The sequence below is a fragment of the Rattus norvegicus genome, chromosome 3, assembly GCF_036323735.1.
Source record: "Rattus norvegicus strain BN/NHsdMcwi chromosome 3, GRCr8, whole genome shotgun sequence".
In the NCBI taxonomy this organism is placed as follows: Eukaryota; Metazoa; Chordata; class Mammalia; order Rodentia; family Muridae; genus Rattus; species Rattus norvegicus.
In genome coordinates this window covers 136,787,130-136,813,307 of record NC_086021.1, presented here as the reverse complement: position 1 = coordinate 136,813,307, position 26,178 = coordinate 136,787,130, and the positions used below count along the sequence as shown (strand labels likewise).

Below are 26,178 nucleotides of genomic sequence, written 5' to 3'. Positions count from 1 at the left end.
GAACAAGCTGTGTGTGTGGCAATATGTCCTGTGTGTAAGAGCAATTTACACAGAGGGAAACAGTCCACACAACACACATCACTGTCCAAAGCTGAGTGAGCTCTTGGATTGTCGTAATGTCACGCAATTTCTTAGTCAAGAATCTACAACTTGAGATCAAAGTTAATTTTAAAAAATTTAACGGGGTATTGTGGGATATGTTGATAATTCTCACACTCTGGAGGCTGGAGCAAGGAGATGGCTAAGCAATTTTGGCTTCATAATGAATCCTACCCTCAAAACCCTTAAAACACAAATATTTTCGACACTAGATCTACACCGTAACCCCAGGTATAGGATCATGGAGAGATAGAGAATAGGGTGTGTCTGGGTCTAAAGCTGAGCTATTAATAACAAGGGAGAAGTATCAACAATACAAGGTGTTTTCCTTATGGAAAAACTCAAACGCCCATTAACAGGGAACAGTATGTTATACAGAAGCATACACACAGAATCCTAACAAGCACTGAGAAACACATACAAAGATTAAGGAAAAAAACCCAAATAAACATAGTTACTCACTAATCAGATATATCCAGCTTTAAAGGAGGAAGTCCCACCATTTTAAAAAATGGCTGACAGTGGGGGGGGGGGGTGTCATGCTATGTGAAACATGGCAATCACACAGGACAGGTGCTGCATGATCCCACTCTGAGTTAGAAGGAAAGCCAAACTGACAGGCCAGCACTTGTAGCTGATACCTGCGCTGCATTTGGAACTGTGAAGACGACATCTCAACTTATACACACTCACTTGTAACTCTGAAAAGGTCATCTCAACTTACACCACACACACACACACACACACACACCACTCAAAGGTGCACAAGGAAACTGGAGATGACAGATCTGTGTAGTGCAATGTACAGGAAGTCTTTGTGTCTGGTCTGCGTGAAATTGTGCAACAAAGTCTCTGCTATGTTGGGTGAGTAAGTAGAGGCTAAGAAAACCTTTTTGAGACTGTTGAACCTTCAAGAAATGCTGCCTCCCTCGAAGTGTACTTGCTGCTACATGAGTTTTCAGTCGCACAGACCTTCCTTGGTACCGAGACACTCCTGGCAATCCTAGAGTTCTTCCTTTGATTCTGGCTAGGCACGGTCAAAGGGGATTTGTATGGGTTTTATGCTTTCTCAGGCAGCAAGGGCAAGCAAGATAACTTTGGCAGTTGGAACCTTTCCCAGACCCAATTAATTTGTGTAATGACTGAATAAAAGTAACTGAAATGTGCTAGTTGGGGTCAGTCTTTTCAAGAAGGCTGAAGCCCTTTGCTCCTATGGAAATCATTAGCACCTTGGTGGGCTTCTCTCTACTGTGGCACCCATGACCAACATTGATCAATACATCTAGTCAGTCCCCTTGACTGTGATAATGACAACACGGACCACACCTACATTCCAATCCACCCAGCAAATTATATATACAAAATAGCTTTAGTTTATATGTATATAAAAATAAATATTACGGGCTGGAGAGATGGCTCAGTGGTTAAGAGCACTGACTGCTTTTCCATAGGTCCTGAGTTCAAATCCCAGCAACCATATGGTGGCTTACATCCATCTGTAATGGGATCTGATGCCCTCTTCTGGTGTGTCTGAAGACAGCTACAGTGTACTCATATAAATAAAATAAATAAATCTTTAGAAAAAATAAATATTACCATATGGCTTCCATTTTCTGTTTATTGTACTGCCCTGCTCTAGACGGCGGACACACTCTACTACTCAAAGCAGGGAACAGCGAGTGAACCTGGGCCCAGAAGGGCCCTGCATGACCTATTATCAATTAAGTCATTTTTTAAAGAAGGCACATAATTTTTTTTTTAAAAATGAATGTACCAAAACCAACTTCAGTAGGTTACTGAGACATTTCCGTACTGAAATTCTTATATAGACCCAGAGCAGACCCATAGTATCCTCACTGGATTAAAGGCACCTTTTGTTCTCTTCTCCTAGCGCAGATGGCCGTGATCAAGTTAAATGACGTCCAGTTTCACTTTGATGTTCATGGCAGCCAGCTCAGCTACAAAGTACCGGAAAACATACGGCACAGAGACAGTGTCGATGGAGTCACTGCGGCCACAGACGGTGCAGTTGTATTTTCTGTTACGCATCGCAGACCAAGATGGGGGAGGCTTCTCGAGCAGCGGAGAAAGCAAACTGCCACACTTCACGCATACGTGGGCCACAGAGCGGTCGGAGCAGTTGAAGAGGCGGTCATGCAGAAGGAAAGATGTGCCGTGCGCCAACAGAGCATCCCGCTCCATCTCCCCAAATCGGATCCCACCCTGGACGTTCCTGCCTCCGATGGGCTGGTTGGTGACTTTGTCCCTGGCTCCAGTTGTTCTGACTTGAAATTTGTCTGACACCATGTGTCGTAGGCGCTGGTAATAAACCACACCAATGAAAATGTCAGCCTCCAGCTCCATCCCGCTGATGCCGCTGTACAATCTCTCCGTGCCATAGAAGTTGTAGCCGGCAGCCTTTAACATCTCACCAAAGTACTCTAGGGCAGAGTTCTCCTCGGAGAAGATGAAGGGTGTTGCATCATGGCAGAGACCATGCAAAGCTGCTGACTTCCCAGCCATACTCTCGATTAACATACCTATGGTCATACGGGAGGGAAACCCATGAGGATTAAACAGAATGTCCGGCATCATCCCACTCTCTGTGAAAGGCATGTCCTCAGCTGGCCACAATCTGCTCAAAATGCCCTTCTGTCCGTGGCGGCTGGCAAACTTATCTCCAATAGTTGGGTTCCGGGGGACTCGGACGGTGACGCAGACGCACTTGAACTTCCCACTTCCTGTGTCATTACTGCACACTTTGATGTTGTCCACAACACAGTTTTCTTTACTCCTAAAGAAAATGCATGAAATAAGAAGTCAAGCAGCTTGTTCTGTTTGTGAGTGTCTAGCCCTGGCTGACCTAGAACTTGCAGTGATCTCCCTGTCTCTGTCTCCCATGTGCTAGGAACAGGCATGTGACAAAGAGCCTAGTCAAGCTTGGTTTGAACTTAAAAATATTTAAACCCTGTGGACATGATTAATGTTTCAGAATATATATATATATATATATATATATATATATACATATACATATATATATATATATATATATATATATAATGCTCCCCATCTGCTCACAATGTAAATAGATGTTAGATGATATTCATGACTAGGATTACTAATTGTGTTTATCTGAGAGAATATTAGCAAATGAAAATCTTCTAGGCAAGTCCACTGAAGCTGTCATTATAAATCAGCTAAGATGGGGGTTGGGGATTTAGCTCAGTGGTAGAGCGCTTGCCTAACAAGCGCAAGGCCCTGGGTTTGGTCCCCAGCTCCAAAAGAGAAAAAAAAAAAAATCAGCTAAGATAATTATTCATCTTTATAAAGAGGCCTAAGAACCCAGTATTTTGGCTAGGATTCACCCCTAATGCCATGTTTAAGGAAATGACCATAGAAAGTTACCACAAAAGTAAGACACCAAACACAGCACAGTGCTCATTTCTGCAGTGACCATGAATAACATCAACCACGTGTGTTCACCGCTAGGTCACGCCACCACCTCTCCTGCTGTGGTGTCAGAAGTCAGGCCTTCAGGACAGATTTAGGTCCTGAGGAGAGAGTCTCCCTGATAGATAGGGGTTTCACGGAAGGGCTCTGAGCTGTTCACTATATTTGCCTTTCCATCCCCGTGTGAGGACTCTAAGACAGGGCCATCATGAGGATTCACCTTTAACCCTGAACGCCCTAGCCCACAGAACAGAGAGAATTTCTTTCATTTCCCAGTCTTATCTATTTGTTAGCACAGCAGAGATTTAAAACAATAACTAGCTTATTACCTAAAGTTGTTTCTTCTGTTAGAAGACAACTTAATTGACCTCCAGTAATTTCACTAAGAAACAGCCCATAAGCCAAATGTGGCAACATAGGCCTATAATCCCATCACTTAAGAGGCAGAGGGATCACTCATCACATCTGGGCCAGGTTGGTCAGTACAGTGTCCTCCAGACCAATCAGGCTCCCAGTGGCACACTTTTCCACTCACTAACCAACCAGTAGTCCAACATGTCCCCACACTTACTTATAGTAAACCACGAAGCCTTCTCCGGTGTTAAGGTTTAGGTAGCCGTAGTAAGGATCACCAAACTCCAGCTTTGCTCCTATGAATGGCAAGCCATCATTGTCCAGCTTCTGCATAACCCGTGGGTCACCAGGTTTGACCCCAAATACCAGACTATCATCCCCTTGCTTAAATTTCTCAGAGAGGTCTATGAACTCAGACTTGTAGACACTTCCATGAGCAAAGCCTCGTTCCCAGGAGGCCTTGTTTACAATCTGTGGAGTCAAAGAATCCAATTAATTTATGAGACTGAGAGCAAACCAATTCTTTCAAAATATAACCAGTTAAGGCTGTACTAATATTTGGTTTAAGGTAACCGGCATTTGATTTTGAAACCACATTTCCAAAGTTCTAACACTATCAAGCCCCAGATATGGCTTAAGACATAATCCAAGGTAAAGGGTGAATATAGCAACCTCACATCAACCTTTACTCACAGTGTGTCTGCAGATATGGAAGGTATACACACACTGAGTATCTTTCAATGTCTCCCTCCATTCATCGCAGACCAGGAATTAACCATTTCAAGAACAAATGCATTTACTTTTATGGCCTTGAGGGCACACAAACACTGTGTCAGTAACCTCACAGTGAGGATGTTTACAGTTAAGAACAAGGATTACAGAGGTAGAACTCGAACGCTCACCATGGCGTCCTCCATATCATAGCCAGTGTAGGAGATCACAGCCACAATGGCGTTTGTCCCGATGGGATAGTTGTCCATGTCATAATGATCATACATGCACGGTCTCACTAGAGGGCTCTGGGGTGTCTGGAGACGATAGAGTTTATTATCTGATCGGTCTTGGTAGGTGAGCAGCGGGAAGCCCATGGTCTGCTTACCTACAGAAGAAAAAAAAAGGCTTTGTTTTCAATCCTCAACTCTCAGAGCGCTTCCCAAAACTGCAAAGAGCTAAACACACACCACAGAATGAGTAAGGCAAGCATGGTGGCTCTGCTTATGAGACTAACATCAGCTTTGAGAACCAAGAATATCAGCACCGCCTGGACTGAAATAACGCAGGCCTAGAGTTCAGAACTGCGTTTAATGTACACACTATTTACAGACGCTTGTGACACACAGCAGATGCTATCATTTGCAATATAATGGGAACACTGCGAGCTGCAGAGGACACTGACAAGTATAGGACCCCTGTGGATACACACACAGAATTTGTAATTTGTAATTTGTGACAGTGTTTGTAAATTCTGGGCACAGGTAAGGGGTGCATCTGTGCATTCCTTTACAAGAAATCCTTTCAGAGCAGGACGATTTTAAAACCAAATATGTATACAGAAATGATGGCTACTGGACTGTCAGCTTGACTAGATGTAGAAATTACATAGAAACAAATCTCTGGATGTGTCTACATGGGATTATCTAGGTGAGGTGAACCGAGGTAGGAGACAGGCCTTAAACTTAGAGCTCAGCTCCCAGACTGGATCTAAAGGAGAAAGCAAACTGAGCGCAAAGAGTCACTGCTCCCGCTCCCCATGCTGTGTGGCCGGCTGACCCTGCACCTCTTGCCTCGACAGACTGCACTACCTGGTACAGTAAACCCAAACAAGCTCCTATGTCTGAATGCTCAGGCATCAGAAGTGGCACAGCTAGAGAGGGATTAGTAGCCTTGCTGGGGTAGGTGTGGCCTTGCTGGGGTAAGTGTGGCCTTGCTGGGGTAGGTGTGGCCTTGCTGGGGCAGGTGTGGCCTGCTAGGGTAGGTGTGGCCTGCTGGGGTAGGTGTGGCCTTGTTGGAGGAAATGTGTGTCATTGAGGATGGGCTTTGAGATTTCAAAAATAAAAATAATAAAATAAGTTTTTAATTATTTAATGTTTAGAAAAATCAAGGAAAAGAATTCATAGCATGGCAGCTGCTGGAAAGTAAGAGGTATTTTTTTGTTTGTTTGTTTGTTTTTCTTTTTTTTTTTTTTTCCCGGAGCTGGGGACCTAACCCAGGGCCTTGTGCTTGCTAGGCAAGTGCTCTACCACTGAGCTAAATCCCCCAACCCCCCCCCCCTTTTTTTAAATGTGGCTAACAGAGGAAGAGCCTTTACTCTGCACATATGTTGAGTGTAAACCTTTGGTGAGAACTGCATGAGACTGAGCCAAGTAGCTTAACTGAGACTAAGAACCCAGTTAAACATCAGTCAAGACTGGCGGCTGGGGGTTGGGGATTTAGCTCAGTGGTAGAGAGCTTGCCTAGGAAGCGCAAGGCCCTGGGTTCGGTCCCCAGCTCCGAAAAAAAAGAACCAAAAAAAAAAAAAAAAAAAGACTGGCGGCTGACCGCACCTTCAGAGAGGCCTATCAGGGGCCTAGCTTAAAGGGCTACCAGTGACGTTAGCTGACACAGAGATTACTGAAACACTATAACATAGTGTAAACAGTAAACATAACTCACACTCAAGAAAAACTACAGTCAGTGGACAGCAGTCCTGGGACCACCCCAACATTGGAACAGTAACTTTACAGCATCCACTAATCAGGCTCAACATACACAGGAAAACAAGCCCATAGTGAAGAGGGAACAAATCCCCAGAAAACAAACTGGTAACAAGAACAAACACCCCAACACAACAGGTCTAGACCGAAAGACAACTGGAGTTCAACTCCTAGAACCAGCATAAAGGCAAGAAGAGAGACTATTCCACAAAGCTGCCCTCTGACCTCCACCCTCATGCCGTCCTCTGACTTCTACCCTCATGCTGCCCTGTCCTCTGACCTCACCCTCATGTTGCCCTGCCCTCTGACCTCACCCTCATGTTGCCCTGCCCTCTGGCCTTCACCCTCATGCTGCCCTGTCCTCTGACCTCCACCCTCATGCTGTCCTATGACCTCCACCCTCATGCTGCCCTGTCCCCTGACCTCCACACTCATGCTGCAATGTGCACACCCACACACATAACCTGCACACACAGCAAGGTGAATAACCACAGGGTTATTTATGAAACGCATGGCTAAGTCTTGAAAGAGGAGAAGCAATAAAGAGGAAGAAATAAGTTTTGAAACCCTTGAAAATGTTCCAAAGTTGATCAGTTTTTTTCTTATAAAGACCAGTAAATGCTATCAGAACACAAAGAGAGTCACATCTAGACATACAGCTAATCTCCTGAAAACAAAAATAAAGAACAAGTCCTTTTGTTTTGTATTTTCAAGTCAGGGTTTTTCTGTGTAGCCCTGACTGTCCTGGAACTTGCTCTGTAGACCAGGCTGGCTGCAATCTCAAGAGATCTGCCTGCCTCTGCCCCCTGAGAGCTGGGATTAAAGGTATGTACGCCATCTTGTCCAGCTTCAGAACAAATCTTAAAGAGAGGGAAAACAGTACACTAAGCAGGAAAACTATAATTTGCAAGCCCTGCCTTCTAGTTAGAAGTAACAGACACAGTGAAATAAAAGGACATGTCCACTCAGGATTATATAGTCAGTGAAGATGTCCTTCAGGTGAGCATGAAAAAGAAATTTCGGAATAATGACCACAAGAGGCTCTGTATTAAGTGAACAACAATATGCCACAAGGATCCAAGTGTGGTGTGGGATGACAGAGGCTGGAGGATACAGAGTTCAAGACCAGCCTAAGGAAGGCTGGGGGTGGGGGTGGGGGTGGGAGTGGGGGGTAAAGAAATGACGAATGCTGAGAGCGTGACTCAGACAGACATGAGGAGTACTGAAAGCAGTAAGGAAGCACCTGATGGTAACGGTGCAAGTCACAGGACCTCAGCAGAGAAGCCATCTTTGAAAATGCAAAACAGAGTTCTTCTGCACCACGGAAGACAAACACACACACTAATGGGACACAAGAGAACTGGACACAGGCCTTTGCTTCCCCACCTCCCTTCAAAGAGAATGAGGACTAAAATATGGAGTGCATACTGCTCTTGCAGACATTTACTGATGTGTGGGGGAAGGCACCATTATGCTTGAAAAAGCAAACTGGGCAAACTGGGGACACAACAGATGACTCATCTGTGGGCATTCTTCATACTATTCTTGAAACTCACTGTAAGTTTGATCATTTCAACTTAATTTACAAATGCTTTTTGTGCTGTGCTCACCCCCAACCCTCCCCACCCACCTTACCCATCTGGCACTGGTACATGTTCCGAGGACTCTGGTTGTGATCAGAGAAGGGGATGAAGTTGGCTATCACGCTCAGCAGGCTGTGAGGGAAGAGCTCCTGGTGTGTGGAAACTCCACCAAAAACCTCGTCCTCGAAGATGGCAATGTTCATGAAGAGCTGGAGCAGAGGGAGGGCAGGAAGGCAGAGGCATGAAATCCTGTGGCGGTCGTGCTGCTTCCCAGGGGCTGGTGCTGGGGCTGCCAAGTGCTTGTATCACCCAAATCACTTATGAGCTCTGCCAGAAGCACGGACCGCTTCCAGACAGATGTCCTACTCCCTGCTATTAAGGTGCTAGAGTTAGGACCTAGAGTCTTCATGCCAAGCTTTCCGCCACTGAAGGACCTCCCTAATGCTTTCCCTGAGATAGTCATCCTGTATCTACCCTGTCCAACTGTGGAGGGCCAGAAAGGAAGACAAATGTTCATTTATTTTGGACAGGGTTTCTCTGTGTAGCCCTGGCTGTCCTTGAATTCAGATCTGCCTACCTCTGCCTCCCCAAGGCTGGGTACTGTGCACCACAACACCCAGCTTCAGTTTTCTAAAGTAGGCACAAATCTATTTGTCAATGGCAAAGACGTAGGTGATGACCGAGACGAGTCAACAGGATGCCTTGGTCTTAGCAACTGGGACAGAGCCAAGTGTAAAGGAACTGAATGCTGGACAGCACAAAGGGTAGTCATGTGAGCACCAAGCCTCCCTCCCCCAGGTTCCTGGAAGCGTGGCAAGACAGCAGCACTGGGCAAAGAGAGCCAGAGCGTCAGCTTGACTCCTATCAAATACTTTAGAAAGCGATGGCTGAGGCTCTGCACGCTGCGTTCTACAGAAGCAGCACTGCAGCGGGTACCTACCTGCTCCATAGTTCCAACGAGCTCTTCTTTGCCCAGCTCCAGGTTCTGCACAGGCCTCACCAGCCTGCAGGGAGTGGTGAAGAGGAACAGCCCTGGGTACAGGCTTGGCTTTCCTGTCATGGGAATCAGGGCCACCTCCATCCAGGGAGGAACTCTCCTTTCTCTCAACACCTGTTTTAACAAAACAGGGTTGAGTGAAGAGTAAATGTCTTATCCCAGCCGCCCTGCTACGGGGAGCCAGGCAGAGCAGGAGAGAAGCAGCATCTAAGAATGATGTCATCCTCTAATAAACCTAGTAGACTGGAGCCACAGCTGTCCATCCCGGTCTCACCCCGCACTCTGGCCACGAGAAATGGCAAAGGAGTGTTTAAAAGGCAGGCTTATTCTCCTCTGTTTGAAATATGCATTAGTGAATTTCCTCTCCTGTCCAACAATTACAGGAAAAGGGTCCTCCATTTGGAAATTAAAAACAAACAAAACAGGGTTGCAGAGATGGCTACAAAGAGTACATACAATAGGCACTATATTCATGTGTGTATACCCAAACACACACACACACACACACACACACACACACACACACACACACACACACATTTTTAAAATCATAAAACATGCCACACACAACAATGACAACCCCAAAACAGGGCTGGAGAAATGGCTCAGTGGTTAAGAGCACTTACTGGTCTCACAGAGGACCAGGGTTCAGTTCCCAACACCCAAGTCAGGTAGCTTATAACTGCCAAGAGCTCCACTCCCAGGGATCCAGCGCCCTCCTCTGGCCTTCACAGGCACTGCATGCATGCATAAAAAATAAATTAAAATTCCTAAGAAAAGGGAGAAATACAAATCCAAACTACAGTAATTTGAAAAAAGATTCTAAATGCTACATATGTTTAAGGGATCCACAGCTGAGCACATTATCAATAAAGACGAATGGAGACTGTGTAGAGGGAGGACCCAGGAAATGACATTAAAAGATGACAGTCCAACCCTGGCAGTACTGAGCTAGAAACTGGCCGTGCTGTCTTCAATCTCAGCTAGCACAGCCATATCACATCTTTGATGTCTGTGAAGTGGGTAAAGCTCACCACACAGATACCAAAAGAGGCCCAAGAAAGGGAGAAAAGAATGAAAGACAAACGGGTTATTACAGCCATCCCCATCTCAGCCTTTCATTGGCTTGGATGCCTGGACCAAACTGAATTCTCTTGTTAACTGTTTCAGATTTAATTATTTCACTTTGCATGTATGAGCAGTTTGCCTGCATATGTATATATGTGCCATGTTGTGCCTGGTGCCCATGGAGCTCAAAGGAAGGAGTGGGACCCCCTGAAACCGGAGCTGTAGGCAGCCGTGGACCACCACATGGGTGCTGGGAACCGTGGAGGAGCAGCCGGTGCTCCTAACCACTGAGCAATCTCTCCAATCCTCGAGTTCTAATGGATTCATCGTACGCACGGGTACAGGCCCGTGAGCGTGAGTGTGCAGCAGAGGAGTCTCGGAAGTCAGCTCTTTTGTGACCTTGTCTGATCTGGGGATCAAGCGCAGATCACTAGGTCTGAGTGTGTGCCTGTGCCCACTGTGCCATTTCACTAGTCCAAATTAACGCAAGAGTTAATAATGAAGAAAAAAGAGAAAAAAGAAAGCCAAACTACAGAAAGAAAGATGTTAAAATCATAAAACCAAGATAAAAATATTTAGCTCACTAACACAGACCTCAGCAGAGGCAGCAAACTTAGGAAGAGTAGAAATAAAGAACTCTTGACTGGTTGGGGGTCTAGGCTTGTAACCCTAGCTTCCTGGGAAACTGAGTAGGAAGATGGCCAAGGCCTGTGTGGACTAAGTGAGCACAGACAATGTCCACAGCGATGAGCAAACCAGCACAGGACGACCGAGGGAGTAATGGGAACTCAGCAGGTCCACAAGCTACCCCTGAAGAACTTACTGCACCGTGCCCAGGCGAAGAGGGTCAGATTAACGCCCCCCAGGGCAGACAACTGGGGGCAGCCACAGTAGCCAACTGCTGGCATTCCTACGAAGTCTAACTGGTCACACAGGCAGTAAATAAAATGACCAATGCATGCTTATAGGTCACGTATCTGTCATGACCCCTCACACAAGGCAAGACACCACCAGGGGAAGAGCGAGGTACTTCTGGAATTAGCTTCCACTTGCGGTCTGCTTGGCCACTGCAGACCCGTCGCTGGGACACCTCACCAACTAGGGAAGGGCTAAAAACCAGACCCACAGATAAGTAAGACAACCCACAGATGAGTACCTTAAATCGACGGAGAGTGTCTGCCACTTCAGGAGCCAGCTCCTTATCCACCCAGCCCACCATGACGCCATCCAGCAGGACAGGGTAGCAGTCACTATACGGTCGACATGGTGCTGCATCAACAGGAGTGACTCCTGGGAGGGACAAGCAGAGCAATCAAGGGCAGTCAACAACGGCTTTCTCAGTTTAGCTGTCCAACTGCCCTAACTGTACAACACAGACGCTCTCATATCTGCATGTCTGTAAACTGCTTCACCAAGGACACACAAGCATCTAGTAACCTCTCCCGTGAGAAGATGGCTGGGTGCAGGGAAGGTTTGCAAGGTCTGCTTTTTCACACGCCGATGCCTAAAGCCTGCTCACTTAATCCCCTCTCCCTAGAAATCTCCAACTATTGCTGACCCTCCTTATCTGCAGTTCCCTTACTTGGGACATACACCTGCATACACATTTTATTTGTAAGCACAAAATTATAATTCTTTTGAGGTCACATGGCAGAAATGTGAGTTTCCTGCTGCACATACCTGGCCATCTTGTCTCTGATCAAACTGCAGGAAAGCCTTTCCATGTCTGTTCAAGGCCATGAAAACCCTTAGTGCTGGGGGAAGCCTAGTGTTCCTAAGTACATCGTGGCTGTCACAGGCCTCAGAGAAAGTCAGATAAGCTTGGGGCTGCTGGCTCAGAGTTCAAGGTTAGACTTGAGAGTGCTGAGCCCTCCAGTTCCCCAGAAGTAATGGTTCAGTATGGGCTGACAGCACTGGCAGTGAATTTAATACAATACAGGGCTGCAAATGAGAACCAACTGTAGTTAAGGGAAAAGGACGCTTGCACACAGAAATGCCATGTGAAAGCAGCCAGCATTTTCCCAAGTGTCAAAGGTTCCCACTCAGGACTTCATGTGTTGCCCACACCAGCCCTCCAAGGATAGCCTTTTATTCTGCCCTATTCCTCAGAGCCAGAGCAAATGACTCCCTGTCTCTTCCTCCATGGCGGGATATACTATCTACCTCTCTACTTTAACCTTTTCTCTCTGCTTCCTTCTGGACTGAGACAGGCATGTAACCCAAGCAGACCTCACACTTCCTATGTAGCTTGAACTTCTCATCCTCCTGCCTCCACCACCCAAGTGCTGGGGTTATAGGTGGGTGCCACTATACCTGGTTTGATTTTAATCAGTGATAGAACAAAACTATTCTTTGCCTTGTAGTCAACAAATGGACAGATTACTCCATTTCTATCTCCTGACTCTTGACTAAGATTTATCTCTTTCTCTGAAGACCCCTTTCAATGGTTACTTTCCAGCTGGGTGAACTATTTTACACAAAGTCTCGACTTTTGACTCATTATCCTTCTGGTTACCTGAAGCCCCCATCACCCGACCCTTATGAGTTCTAAGTTGCATTTCATAAACCTCAATCCACTAGAGACTGCACGCTACCCCCCCTCCCCCGATAAAAGCACAGTACTATGGTTTTATACTTCGACTGGAAAAGCCCAGGACTAAATGGTATAAAATACTCAACTACCAAGCCTAGAAGAATATGGCTGAGTTTCCTTGAAAGCAGAGATAGCAGCTGCAAGGTACCAGGAGCAAAGATCGTTGACCAATGGCATCAGCGATACAGGAACAGGATAAGCTCCTTTTTAATGGAATTCCCTCAAACCACCACCGCTTTCTACTGAGAAATGCAAAGGTCCACTAGGGACAAAGGAGAGAGACCCTAAATTTACACAACGGCATCTAAACTTGGATACTAACTGCTGTCCCATCCCATATCTTTCTATCATCTCATTTTATCAAAAAGGGACAATACTGAGGACATTGAACTTATTTCAGCTCCAAAGACCGCCCGAGAGAGAAGCTCAGAACATAGCCCAACTCATGCTCGGAGGAGTGAAGAAATGCCTTTGCTGAGTCCCAAGAGTAACTTCATGGCCTGACGCTGTTCAAAGTGGTGAAACACAGCAAGGCTGTTCACTGTTCCTACCTAAGCCACAGAGCAAGGCTGGAATAGATGCTGTGTACACAAACTTGGTAACAACCTCACACACAGCAGTCAGGTGGTTCAGCAGCCCACACGGTGCCCCGTCTGGGGTGTGCACAGGGCAGAGGAAGCCCCAGGATTCTGGCAGCAGCTTGCGCACGGTGGTGGTCCTCATCTTGGCAAAGTCAGCCCCTCTGTGCACACAGCGGAAATGGGAGAGATAGCGAATGAAGTTCAGCTTGTCAGCCACAACACACAGGCCAGAATCCTGCATGAAGCCAAGACCTGAGTTAAAAAAAAAAAAAAAACAAAAAACAAAAAACAAAAAACAAAAAACAAAGTCACTCAAAACAGGGCAAACTCTTGTTTAGAAACCCTAAATAGTTTCGTTGTGATAAAATGATAAAACTTCAGGGGCTGGGGATGTAGCTCAGTGCTAAGAGCATTAGCCTAATACCCAAGTGGCCCTGCGTTCAATTCCCAGTTCTCCACTAAACACAAAAGCAGGTTACTGCAACATATGCAGTATTAGATCAGGTGAATGGAAAGAACCCAGTTAGACTGATCTGAGAGCCCTGGAGCTAAACAAGCACTTGCTGACCCGGTCACGAGAGAAGTGGCATCAGGAGTGTCTGTCAGAAAAACAAAAGCAGATTTCTGGATCCCAACTGTCCTTTTTATTTTCCCAATTCATTCCAACACCACTGTTTCAGGGCGGGGATGTATCAAAACCTTCAAGACTGCAATCAGTAATCCTGCTCCAGACATAACCGTCATCACTTTCTAGGAGTCCCGGGAACATGTCTGTTAGCTAGCACTAGATTTACCCGACTGACACCTCACTGAACCCTTCAGGGTGGCAGGCATCTGACAAAATTTACCATAACATGAAATCTGACATTAGTGAGGGCGAGCTTACTCTGAAATTCCTCAGCAGCATATTTTAATTAATATAATAATGAAAATTTGAAAAAAATATGGCCTACCTGTTTAATTTTACCTGTTTTAGAACGCAGATTTCCAGTAGCAAGAAGATATTCAAATGGTCTTGTTAGCTCTGTTCCCATACTAAAAATCTTCATCAAATTTTCATTGTTTATGGAAACATTGGTCTTCTGAGCCCTTTTATCTAAAGCTATTTTAATAGACAGTAGCCAATTCTCCATCTTTTCCTAAGAGATAAAAATGTTAAATTTAAAGTAGCACACGCTTTAATTATCTCAAAAGCTGTATCTACCCCCATACTCTACAGACAGGGTCCAGCAAAGGCCTACTGTTACACAGTGACAAAGAACACATCTACAGGGCACCCCTGAAAGCCAGTCCTTCAGTGTACAAGTGACGCTCAGGCACTTCTAAAGACAGACAGGAAGTCCAGGTCAGGGGCTGGAGAGACTGCTCAGTGGTCAAGAGCATACACTGCTCTTGCAGAGGCCACAAAATCAGTTTCCAACATCCATGTCCTCTGGAAAATGGAATCTGGCTAGTGGACCTGGCCCCCAGAGCTGGCTCTGCTCCTCCCTTCACCTTCCCACACTACATCCAGAACCCCCTTTCTACTGTGACAAATTATATTCCCTAAAACCACGAGCGCAACAAATAAACTCTCTCTGCCACATGCTAGCTTTGGTCAGGCATTTTGTCAAAACCACACACACACACACACACACACACACACACACACACACACACACACACACACACACTCCTTATTAAAGTATTGCAAATAAATGTTAGCAAGCACATGAACTTAAAGGCATGAAACGAAACGCAAAGACTATGACTGTACCCAAGGATTTCCATACAGTAATTGCTTGGTCGTCAGCGCTACAACCAAGATTTGATGTTTCCGTTAGACTATATATATATATATGGAAGGAAACAGGCAGGGCTATAATCTCCATATGTGAAGAAGGGCTCAGGACAGGAGGAGGCTTTATGTCAGAGGCCAGCCTGAGCTGGTAAAGAGACACGCTGTCCAAACACTGGAAAACGAGAAATGAAACAGAGGAGATGGCTTGGTTGGTGGCATGCTGGCCTTGCAAGCATAGGGAACTGAGTCTGGATCCTAGCGCCCACTTACAAAGCACAGCACAGCTGCCAGCGGGCACACACCTAGGCCCAGCGCTGGTGAGACGGAAACAGGCAGGTCCCTGGAGCTTGGCGGCCACCCAGCCCAACCAAATCAGTGAGCTCCGGGTTCACTGAGACCCTATCTTAAAAAAAGTGCCCCAATACCTGGACACACACAAGAACAGGTACGGACTCATAACCATCCCCCCACCCCCAAACACACAGAAAAATTCAAACAACCCAAAAGAAATGAGCTAAAGAAATGAAGGGACAGTTCTCAGACAATGAAGTACAAGTGGGCAATAAACATATAAAGAAATGTTCAACAAAACCAGTCACAGGGAAATGCAAATAGAACAAGGCATTCCATCTCAACACATCAGAATGGCAGTCATCAAGAAAATAAGTATCCCGACAGAGAAGATGCAGACAAAAGGGAGTCCTGAGCCACTGATGCTGGCATGGATGTCAGCAGAGGGTTCCTCAAAACAGGCCCACACTCCGAGTGGTTCTGAAGGGTGTCAATCAATGTGTCAAAGATTCTTGCGCATCCACGTTACCGAGGCACTAATTACAACAGCTAAGCTATGAACAGCTAAGCCTAGGTGTCTAAGAACTGAGGAGTGGATAAGGGAAATATGCTGTAAGTATTCATAATAGAAGGGTTTCTAGCTGTGAGGAATGAAATTCTATTGTTGGGAAAAAAATGGATTCAACTGAAGAAATCCTTTAACTGAGTCAGTCAGGTAGTGGTGGTACTCACCCCTAATCCCAGAGCTTTCGAGGCAGAGAACAGCCTGGTCTATAAGAAACCTTGTCTTGAAAACCAAAGAAAAAGAGGAAGGGAGAAAGGGAAGGAGGGAGCCAGGTCGCTCTCAGGAAACCCCTCATATTTGGGAACCCCAGATTTTACACGGAAACAAAATTACATACATACAGATGACACACAGATATCTAGGCCTGGTATAAGCCAGAGTTTTGAGTAAGTCCCTCACTGCTAAACAAAGAAGAGAGGATGTAAAATGCTCACACTAGGAATTATCAACACACAGAAAACTGCATCCAATCACCCCAGGGCACAGTGGCTCAAGCACAGCAGCAGGCACTCACCTTCAGAAACATCAGGAAGAGCTGCCCAGGGGTAAGGACTTCTTGATTCACTAAACTGTCAGGATTGTCCTCCATGCACTCTCCTCTGGCTAAAGCAAAGAGCTTCCGGGTCATGAGACAGAGCAGGTAAAACTTGTCAGTGTTGGATTTCAAGTGGATGCAGATGCACTGGCTGAGAAAGAAACACCAGGTAGAGCAGGTCTGCTTTCTCCCACTCCATTTCCTACAACCAGGGGCCTGGTTCTTGTTTAGGTGACATTTCTTATTCCCCAAACTGCTTTTTACCTTCACTTGCAACTCTAACGGAATAGTGCCAAAGTCAGGAGCTATGCTCACCAGTATGGCAGGGAGCAAGTAACCACACATAGCTACTCTGGTTCAGTTCAAAGTAAGACTTAATTTTCTCAGCAACAATGGCCGCATCTCAATTGCTTGGCTCCCACCATGGTGGTCTGGAACCATGCTCCTTTAATACAGTGTTTATATAATACAAAGCCATTGTCACAAGGAAATATGGCCCCACAACTTTCAAAGGTACAGAGAGGAAATGTGCATGGATGTAGAGACAAAGTGAGCATTGTAACCGTAACAAAATATCAGCACTAGTGACTATTGTCTTACATGGACACTGGTGCCGATCTGGAATTATTGCAGAACACAAGAAGAGAGCCTCCTTCCTGGATAGGACCACCTTCCCACCAGGCTCACTTCCTAGGCACGAACCCCTTCCACCCCTTTCACCCCGAAAGCACACATACTTAAACAGGAACTCGGCAGCTTCCGCATTAGGGTACCAATCGGGAAGACTGAGCTTTACTCTGAAGCGTTCGCCCAGATAGTCGAGGACCTGCTTCTGTGTGTGACAACCCTCCTCCATTACAATCCTCAGCATCTGAGAAACAGAATTCTTAAAGAAAGAGTCCTCCTCTTTGCCTTTGATGAGCTCCTGGAAAATCTGATAGTCAGAAAAGCTCACAAGTGCCTGAAACAGAAAATACATTTTTTAAAGTAGATCTTTCTTTTTAACAACAACCAAACATTTATTTCACTGAGCTACTGCTCATCCCCGCTCCCCACCAAAACCAAACCAAACACACACGCTGCACTAATCTTCTCATCGTTTTTAACGCCCAAGCAGAACCGGCCCTCCAAAATAAAGCTTTCTTTTTATATCAGCCAAACAGCAAACCCCAGTGATCTACTACTGGGTATTCAAAACTGGAATCATCTCCTCCCATTATGAATTAGGGCTGTCCTACATCACCAGGAAAAACACAACAGAAAAGGGAGACGCCAGATTCCCAGGTTAGGTCATAAGCAGACTGCCTCAACCTCCTGCCAACAGCCATCAGGCCAGCCTGGGCAACCACTCGATCGCACCACTTCACCTATTATACAGTTTAATTCTTTGAGGGAGAGAGAAGGGGGTGCCTGAGTAAACACACATACGGAGGTGAAGGAGGACAAGCTCTAGGGAGTCAGGCCTCTCCTGCCGCCGTGGATTCTGGGGGCTGAATTCAGGCTGTCAGACTTGCGTAGCAGGTGCTTTTCCCCAGGGAGCCATCTCGCCAGCTCACAACACCTCAAACACTTCAATGTAGCCTATGGAGTCAGGCTCCTCCCAAATTCTACAACCCCAGAAACTGAGAGAAAAAATGTTCATTGGTATTTCAAGCTACTGATTTTAAGACTGGACGAGGGGCTAATTAATACAGCATGTATGGTTTGGTTTGGTTTTTAGTTGGGGGTTGGGGAGGCTGGAGGAGACAAAGACTTGGTATGTTGCTCTAGCTGGCCTAGAACTTGCAACCTCCAGTCTCAGATTACCAAAATGCTTGGATAACATGCATGCACATGTATGTTTTAATAAAGAGAAACCACCCCGCCACCCCGTGTGCAGGACACAGCTTCCAATGCGTCTATTCATAGCAAAGACAGACATCCATGTCATCTCACCTTAAGTGCAAATCCCAAAGGAAGGAAAAACAGCTCTTTGCGGTAAATAAAGTTTAACATGACCGTGCCGTTCTCCACATAGTGAAGGTTCATATTGACAGCAGAGTGCTCCTCTCTCACACAGTGAATGGAAACCCCTGTTCAAAGAAACAGCAAGGAATCATGGGCAGAGTTCATTTTCCTTCTGACTCCTACCATAATCAATGGCAAACCACTTGTTAAGATGAGCCAAGGCCCAGAGTGAGTGGTAGCACACACTGGTCCCAGCACTTGGGAGGCAGATGCAGACAGATCTCTGTAAGTTTGAGGCCAGTTTGGTCTACATAATGAGTTCTAGGACAGCCAGGACTACCTAGAGAGAACCTATTTCAAACGAAACAAAACACAAGAGCGACCAGAGATTAAATTAACCAAGGATGGCAATCAAAAATGTCTGTAGACCACTGCCAAATATTTTCAGGGTTACTCTGTGAAATAAATGAAGCTATGAATTTGGTCAAACTTTCAAATTTCCCACCAGCTGTGGCCCACGTCCTGTAGCACCTTTTATTTGGATTACCCTGCAAAGTGCACTTCCTATCCTCACTGCCCTGCGGGACTGGTCCAGACATGGTTGCTTATCCAACATCCTGATGGAGAACAGCAGAACTCAGACTTCAGGTTTATAGACACTACAAAAAAGGACCAATGGGGGGTTGGGGATTTAGCTCAGTGGTAGAGCGCTTGCCTAGGAAGCGCAAGGCCCTGGGTTCGGTCCCCAGCTCCAAAAAAAAGAACCCAAAAAAAAAAAAAAAAAAAAAAAAAAGGACCAATGGATACATGTTTTGATGTGCTGAGATGCTGTTCTCCTAGGTGTTGTATCTATGGTAACATTTACAGGATGTTTTATCTCAACTATAAAGACATTATGTAATGTAAATGTACATAAAATGTAAAAGTTTAATAGAGAATGCCATATGCTAGCTTATGATGCCAGGCACAGTCACAGGCAGCATAAGAACACAGACTAACCACGCCCTGTCCCCCGAGGGTGTGCCAGGCAGCCTGAACCAGGGGGCCTCTGAAGCCTTTGGTCACAAGTTCTCAGTCAGGCTAGCCTCCATTTTCAGAAACGATACCGGAAATAGATGAAGTCTTCCAGATTAAAAATATACAAAGGGTTTTCATTATGAAATCACTTTCTGGGTATATCTTAAGTTCTCTTAGTAAATCCCATACATAGTAATGCGATTTGATGGATATACATGAAATGAGACCCACTCCTAGGCTAACAGTGCTGTGTATTTTCTCAGGAAGCTGGATAGCAGCAGTGAGCCACAGCTCCCAACCAGCCCAGAGATCAAAAGGAAAAACTGATACTCTTCAGTGTCCAGGGTTGCCAATGTTTTTGAACAGTGTTTTCACAATCTGTGTGTGAGCACAAGTTGATCAACACTTGCTCATAAAAACAGGCTTTGTTTTAGGTGATTTTTCCAAAGTGTATGCTACTGTATTAATAACTGTCTGAGCACATTTAGGCTTGGCAAGCTAAGCTACTATGTGTGCAGATTAGTGCATTGAGAGCATTATTATGTGTGCAGTGTCAAGGATGAGCCCAGAAACTTCTGAGGTCAGACAAGCTCTCTACCAAACCAGTCCCTGCCTCTAAGGACTTCTGTCTGTCTGTCTGTCTCTGTCTCTCTCTCTCTCTCTCTGTCTCTCTCTCTCTGTCTCTCTCTCTCTCTCGGAGACAGGGTCTATTGATAGTTCTGTCCTTGAACTGACAATGTAGACCAGGCTGGTCTTGAACTCAGAGCTCCATCTGCCTCTGCTTCCCCAGGGCTGGGACTAAAGGCATACACCACCATGCCTGGATCTAAGTGCATTTAAAAAAAAATAAATACAAAAAAAAAATATATATATATATAGATAGATAGATGGATGGATGGATGGATAGCACAAGCACTGCACAACATGGCTGCTGTGAACTGAACTCAGGTTCTCTGAAGATTAAAACAAGCTCTTCAACTGCTATCCCTCCAGCCCCTTTAAGTGCATTTTTAATGCATAATACTTTCAATTTACTACAGGTTTATTAGGACAGAACCCTACTAGTTGAGAAACATCCACAGCAAATACCATAATCAAATTGATTAAAACATCAATTGCCACATACAGTTGCCAACTGTGCATGATGTACAGTGGGATCAAGACACTTAAAAATCTCCTCCACTTTTAATTTTTTTAAAAAGATTTGTTTATTTTATGTATGGGTACACTGTAGCTATCTTTAGATGCACCACAAGAGGGCATCGGATTCCATTACAGATGGTTGTGAGCCGCCATGGGGTTGCTGGGAATTGAACTTAGGACCTTCGGAAGAGCAATCAGTGCTCTTAACCTCTGGGTCATCACTCTAGCCTCCATTTTAAAATTTCAAATAAGCAAAAACAGTATTATTAACTACAGTCACAGTGCTGAACACTAGCACTAGATTGTATTCAAGTCTGTCTGTGTGTTCATATGTGGGGGGCACTGCTCTCCCACGCAGGCACAGGTAGTATGTGTGTGCATGTGTGCCTGTGCATGCGTGTGCATGTGTGTTACTCTTCCACACAGGCACAGGCAGAGACCAGAGACTGGCATCCAGGCGTCTTCCTTACTCACTTCTCCACTTTGCTTTTCTTTGGAACTTTCTACCTTGGCTAAACTAGCTGTAGCTCCTGCATGGGGCTCCTGTCCTCTCCCCTCCAAGTGCTAGGATCAGATATGTGCCCTGCCATACCCCCTCCCCCTGTTTTTTTTTTTTTTTAAAGATTTATTAATTTATTATATATGAGTACACTGTAGCTGTCTTCAGATACACCAGAAGAGGGCACCAGATCTCTTTACAGATGGTTGTGAGCCACCATGTGGTTGCTGGGAATTGAACTCAGGACCTCTGGAAGAGTAGTCAGTGCTCTTAACCGCTAAGTCATCTCTCCAGCCCTGTTTGTTTTTGTTTTTGTTTTTTCTTTTCTTTTCTTTTCTTTTTTTTTCCGGAGCTGGGGACCGAACCCAGGGCCTTAGCGCTCTACCACTGAGCTAAATCCCCAACCCCTCCCCCTGTTGTTTTTAAATGAGGATGATTAGGGACCCAAACTAAATCCCCAGTGTTTTCCCACTGAACCATTTCCCGGCCCCATACTTAGCCTGTAACTTAAAGTCTACATTTTGATCAACATTTCTCGCTAACCTCCACCCTGAATCTTACAGAAATGCTAAATGGAAAAACAAAAATAATATAAGAGGAACACAATAAATACTTTATACAGTTGTTAGTGGTTTTCAGGTTGTCTAAAGCGACATTCCGATGTACACTAGGACTCACCGAACTGAGTGTAGCCGAGCCCTCTGCTTTTCCATTTCGGTCTTATCATTGCGATGGGAAAATTTCTCCGAGGCATAATCAACATGCGGATGACTTTCTCAATGCCGTTGATTATAAAATAACCGCCCATTTCCTGCCAAAGACATGGGTAGTCTGTCAAACAACTGGACACAAAGTTATTTCTAGCTACATGAAGTGCAATCTTCAGAAGAGGCACACACTGGTGAAAGGGACACACTGGTCTCTAGAAACAGTACAAGCTCCAGAGGAAGCTTTGTCAAATACATGAGTGTGGTCCAACAGACAGAGAGAACAGAGTCAGGAAAACAGGGCCATCCATCCCTTCTAACTAGACAGGCTCAGTCAAACTTTTCATTCTGTCCCAAATTATTTCAATTTCCAGTACCATTTAAACAAACAAAACTTGCTCCAAAATCTAAAGATAAAAATACTAAGCACTTTTGTTTCCAAACAGGCTCCTGGGTAAGTTAAGGAAAAATGACAAAGAAAGAGGCTATGTGAGAGTTCTGCTAACTAGAAATCTAGACTAGAAAATACAGGAAAATACGTTTAGCGATAAAAAGAGACTTTACTAATCTGCTACCAAGCAGGCCCACCGCTGCGGCTCTGTGAATGGAGCACACCGTTCTCCTAATGATAGATATGCCCTCCTCACGAGAGAAAATGAGGTTGGGGTGACTTAAATTCTCCCAAGCCCTACACTGATGAACAGAGTGGCTGAGTGTCACCTCCTGATTTGACACCCACACCTTCCCAAGGCCTCACAGTCTCAGGAACAGGCAGTCTGCACATCCTCTTTACTTCAACTCAACAGCCCAGAGCCACCTTACACAGCTGAAGAAACAAAGGAAAGGCTACGAATCGCTCAGTAAGCTCAGGGAACTTTACAGGCCGTTCCTACCATACTTCTGTGATTCAGTACTCATGTACATATGCATGATTCGGAAACCCAGGACCAGAATCATGGCTCAGCAGGTAAAGGAATTTGCTGTAGAGTCTAAAGACCTGAGTTCAAGCCCTAACCAACACCTGACGTGTCCTCTGATCCTCTGACCTCTACATATGTGTGGAGGATACCATGTGACTAAAGCGACCCCTCACTTCCCTTGCCCCGACCACAATAACTATATAGCCAGGCTTGATGATACACCTTTAATCCCGGGGTGGGGTGGGGGTGCATTTAAGGTGACATGAAGGGCAGCATGACTGATGAACACAGTGACGTTCAGGCCAGCCAAGGACACACAGCAAGACCCTTCCACTACCAAAATAAAAAGAAAGAAAGGAAGGCAATAAAAGAGAATTTGGGTGGGGAGTGTAAGTTTCACACATGCAAAGGCCCTGGGTTCAATGCTCAGGAAGAAGGAGGAAGAGAGAAAGGGATAAGGGGGAGGAAAAGGGAGAAGGAAAAGACCTTTTCCTATTACATTGCTCAAAACAACACTCTTAACGTATGACCGCGTTCACGCGGCCTCAACAGACTGTGGTAAGAGTCAGGCACAGCACAGACCCGTATCAGTGGTCCAGCTTCCTGTTCCTCACCTCCAACCCCAGCCTCTGCTGCTGCCCTGCAGCCTAGATCCCTGCACTCACCTCTGCCTCCTCGTGGTGCTCAATGAGGACTTGAGGAGGAAGGTTGTATAAGTTGCAAAGCTTGGACTTCACCATGATGGGAACATAGCCAAGAAATTGTTTAATGATGCCTTTGGGGACTCCATTCACGGCCCAGCTGATATCAGCCTGTAGGCAAGTAAAAGAAAAAAAAAATGAAATTATCTTGAGATGACAGAATAAATATTTAAATAAAAATTTAGATGTATTTGTTTTTATTTTGCATATGAATGTTTTGCCTGCATGTACGTCTGTGTACCAGATGTGTGTCTGGTGCCAGTGGAGGCCAGAAGAGGGGCTTAGACCTGCTGGAACTGGAGTTCCTGGCAGCTGTGAGCCTCCATGGTGCCGGGAACCAAACCCTGGTCCTCTAGAAGAAAAGGCAGTGCTCCTAACCACTGAGACATCTCATATATTAAAAGGAGGTACTGACTTCATGTTTCAGATGACACTCGATCCCTTTAGAGGAAGACACGATCATTTCAGTGGCAACGCTAAGGAAGCAGGCCTTTCCTATAACCTTATTAGGCCCCAGCCCTAGTCTCAAGTGTGCAGGGACGGCTGCCTGCCACCACTGATGCTCACCGTCAGCTTCCCTCGGTACGTGCTCCTCCGGCCACGGCACTCAGCTGGATAAATGTTGAGCTCTTTGCAGATGGTCCCTTTGGGCACTGCGGGTGGACTGATGGCAGCGTCCACAATAGTAAGAGATATGCGCTCATCTTTGAAAGCAAATTCGAAGGGAGGTATGGCCTGAAAGACAATTCACCCTGCTAAGTCACTTACATTTTTTAACACACTCTTCACTAAGAGTCTCTGAAATCACCATGGTCTACACTCACTGACATCTACCACGCAGCAAATCTAAAAGGGACTAAAGCTATACCTAACTGGTTACTTCGCCAACTCTTTAATTATAATGTGTTTACCAAGGGCTTTTTTAATGGTGCGCTGTGTATCTGATTCTGCAGTAGGTGCTACAGACACAGAAAACGCTAAGCCAAGAGTCCACCTTCTCTGCGCATAGGAAGACAAGGAGAACTGCTTTTTTTACCGGCAAGTACATGATGATCTAAATGTTCAGCTCTGTATATTTTATTCCCTCAGACTGAAGCCTGGCAATTCAAAGAATTGTAAATGGCTTCTGTATTTCCAAGTATCAGTCAGACAGTCAAAGCTCTCCCACATCTCTCCATCCCTAATTCTCACAATACAGTTGTTTGACAACAAAACCTCAGGGTACCGTCTACTACATATGTCCCTCCCCGAACCTACTCCCTCCAGAGGGAACGCACCATCTTCTTCTCTTAACCTTATCTAATGTAGACCTTTCTAAACACCTGGAATAGTTGCACTTCCATGGTGCTCCTGACTAAAAAAGCTCTACATCTTAGAGCAGTTCTCAAGAGAATGCCATTGACTGCTTGTAGGTGCCTGCTACCCCTACACAACCAACAAGGGTGAGGTACACTTAAACCTGAGAGGTGTCTTACTCTCAGAGCGTAGTGCCAGGACTACAGATGCTAACAAAAAGAGACCTTGCCTTATCGTCCTTTCCTGAACTCTGCTACCATGGTTACAATGATCCCCTGGGCTTTTTTTTTTTTTTTTTAATCTTCCTCAACAGGCCCAACTCAGAAGAGGTGGCAAGTTTTTCTCTTGCAAATTCTTTTTTTTTTTAAAGATTTATTTATTATATATAAGTACACTGTAGCTGTCTTCAGACACCCTAGAAGAGGGCATCAGATCTCATACAGATGGTTGTGAGCCACCATGTGGTTGCTGGGATTTGAACTCAGGACTTCTGGAAGAGCAATCAGTGCTCTTAACCACTGAGCCATCTCTCCAGCCCTCTTGCAAATTCTTAAAAGAAGCTGGGTGGTGGTACACACCTTTAATCCCAGTACTTGAAGGCAGAGGCAGGCAGATGTCTGTGAGTCCGAGGCCAGCCTTGGTCTACGGAGTTCCTGGACAGCAAACGCTACCGAAACCCTGTCTCGAACCGTTCCCGCTCTCCTGGCCCCCAAAGGAAACTCTAAGGGAAGCAAACTGAAGGATGTGCTCTGCTGCAGCCTGTCTGAATCAGCTTGGAACCTTCTGAGGTAGTTTTAGAACGTAAGACTCCAGGTGTGAAAAGGCGTGAGCGCTGTCAATGGGCGGAAAACAGTCTCAAATAGATCACGTCCTCACTCTCCTTTCACAGTACCCAAAACCAGGGCTCGTACCCACATATAAATCCAGAAATCACAAATACATGTTTCCCTCCATCACTAGGCTATAAGTTGTTTTCTCTCTGAACTATCCCAAAGAACTGTAGGGTGAGCTTGCATCACTATTTGAGGTCATACTGTGGCCTCCCGGCCACCTCCTCCAACCTCAGGGACCCTCCGGCCGAGGGTTCGGGCTCCGGAGCAGAGAGTGCGCTCCACTCACCTGCACCGCGTGGCTCAGCCCCTCCAGCACTGCGTAGTTGAAGGAGTCCACGTGCGCCCGCGTCAGGTCCTGCAACGCCGCCTTTTGCTGCTCCGGAGGAACCGCGTACGAGGGGTCGGTTAAATGCTTTAGGCTGGGCCCGCTGGGCAGGTTCCGCCACCGGCTGTCGACATCCATGCTTCTGCGAGCCCCGGACGGGAAACCGGAGCTACGACTCCACTCGTGGACCGCAGGAAT

At 45.7% G+C, this 26,178-nt stretch overlaps 1 protein-coding gene and 1 long non-coding RNA gene across 2 annotated transcripts; both read right to left on the bottom strand.

Annotated features, from left to right (window-relative positions):
- Positions 1-1,699: 1,699 nt before the first annotated feature.
- Positions 1,700-26,178, bottom strand: Polr1b (RNA polymerase I subunit B). Its single transcript, NM_031773.2, has 15 exons — positions 25,942-26,178; positions 24,094-24,261; positions 23,491-23,637; positions 21,877-22,009; positions 18,528-18,664; positions 17,330-17,553; positions 16,572-16,743; positions 14,389-14,560; positions 13,392-13,673; positions 11,404-11,537; positions 9,123-9,293; positions 8,235-8,391; positions 4,809-5,005; positions 4,124-4,377; positions 1,700-2,893 (listed from the first exon to the last, which is right to left on the bottom strand). Exons 1-15 carry the CDS (start codon positions 26,116-26,118, stop codon positions 2,011-2,013), a joined length of 3,408 nt encoding a protein of 1,135 aa, NP_113961.2. The 5' UTR covers positions 26,119-26,178; the 3' UTR covers positions 1,700-2,010.
- Positions 5,811-8,224, bottom strand: LOC134486439 (uncharacterized). Its single transcript, XR_010065373.1, has 2 exons — positions 7,023-8,224; positions 5,811-6,967 (listed from the first exon to the last, which is right to left on the bottom strand). It is a non-coding gene; the product is annotated as an uncharacterized LOC134486439 (long non-coding RNA).

Excerpts from the sequence above, each read along its gene's own strand:
- Polr1b (NM_031773.2), bottom strand. The coding sequence starts at position 26,118 with ATGGATGTCGACAGCCGGTGGCGGAACCTGCCCAGCGGGCCCAGCCTA. Across the intron at positions 16,744-17,329 it reads GCTGCCGAGTTCCTGTTTAA|CCAGTGCATCTGCATCCACT; the intron begins GTATGTGTGCTT and ends TTTCTTTCTCAG. Across the intron at positions 4,378-4,808 it reads ATGATATGGAGGACGCCATG|ATTGTAAACAAGGCCTCCTG; the intron begins GTGAGCGTTCGA and ends TTGACTCCACAG.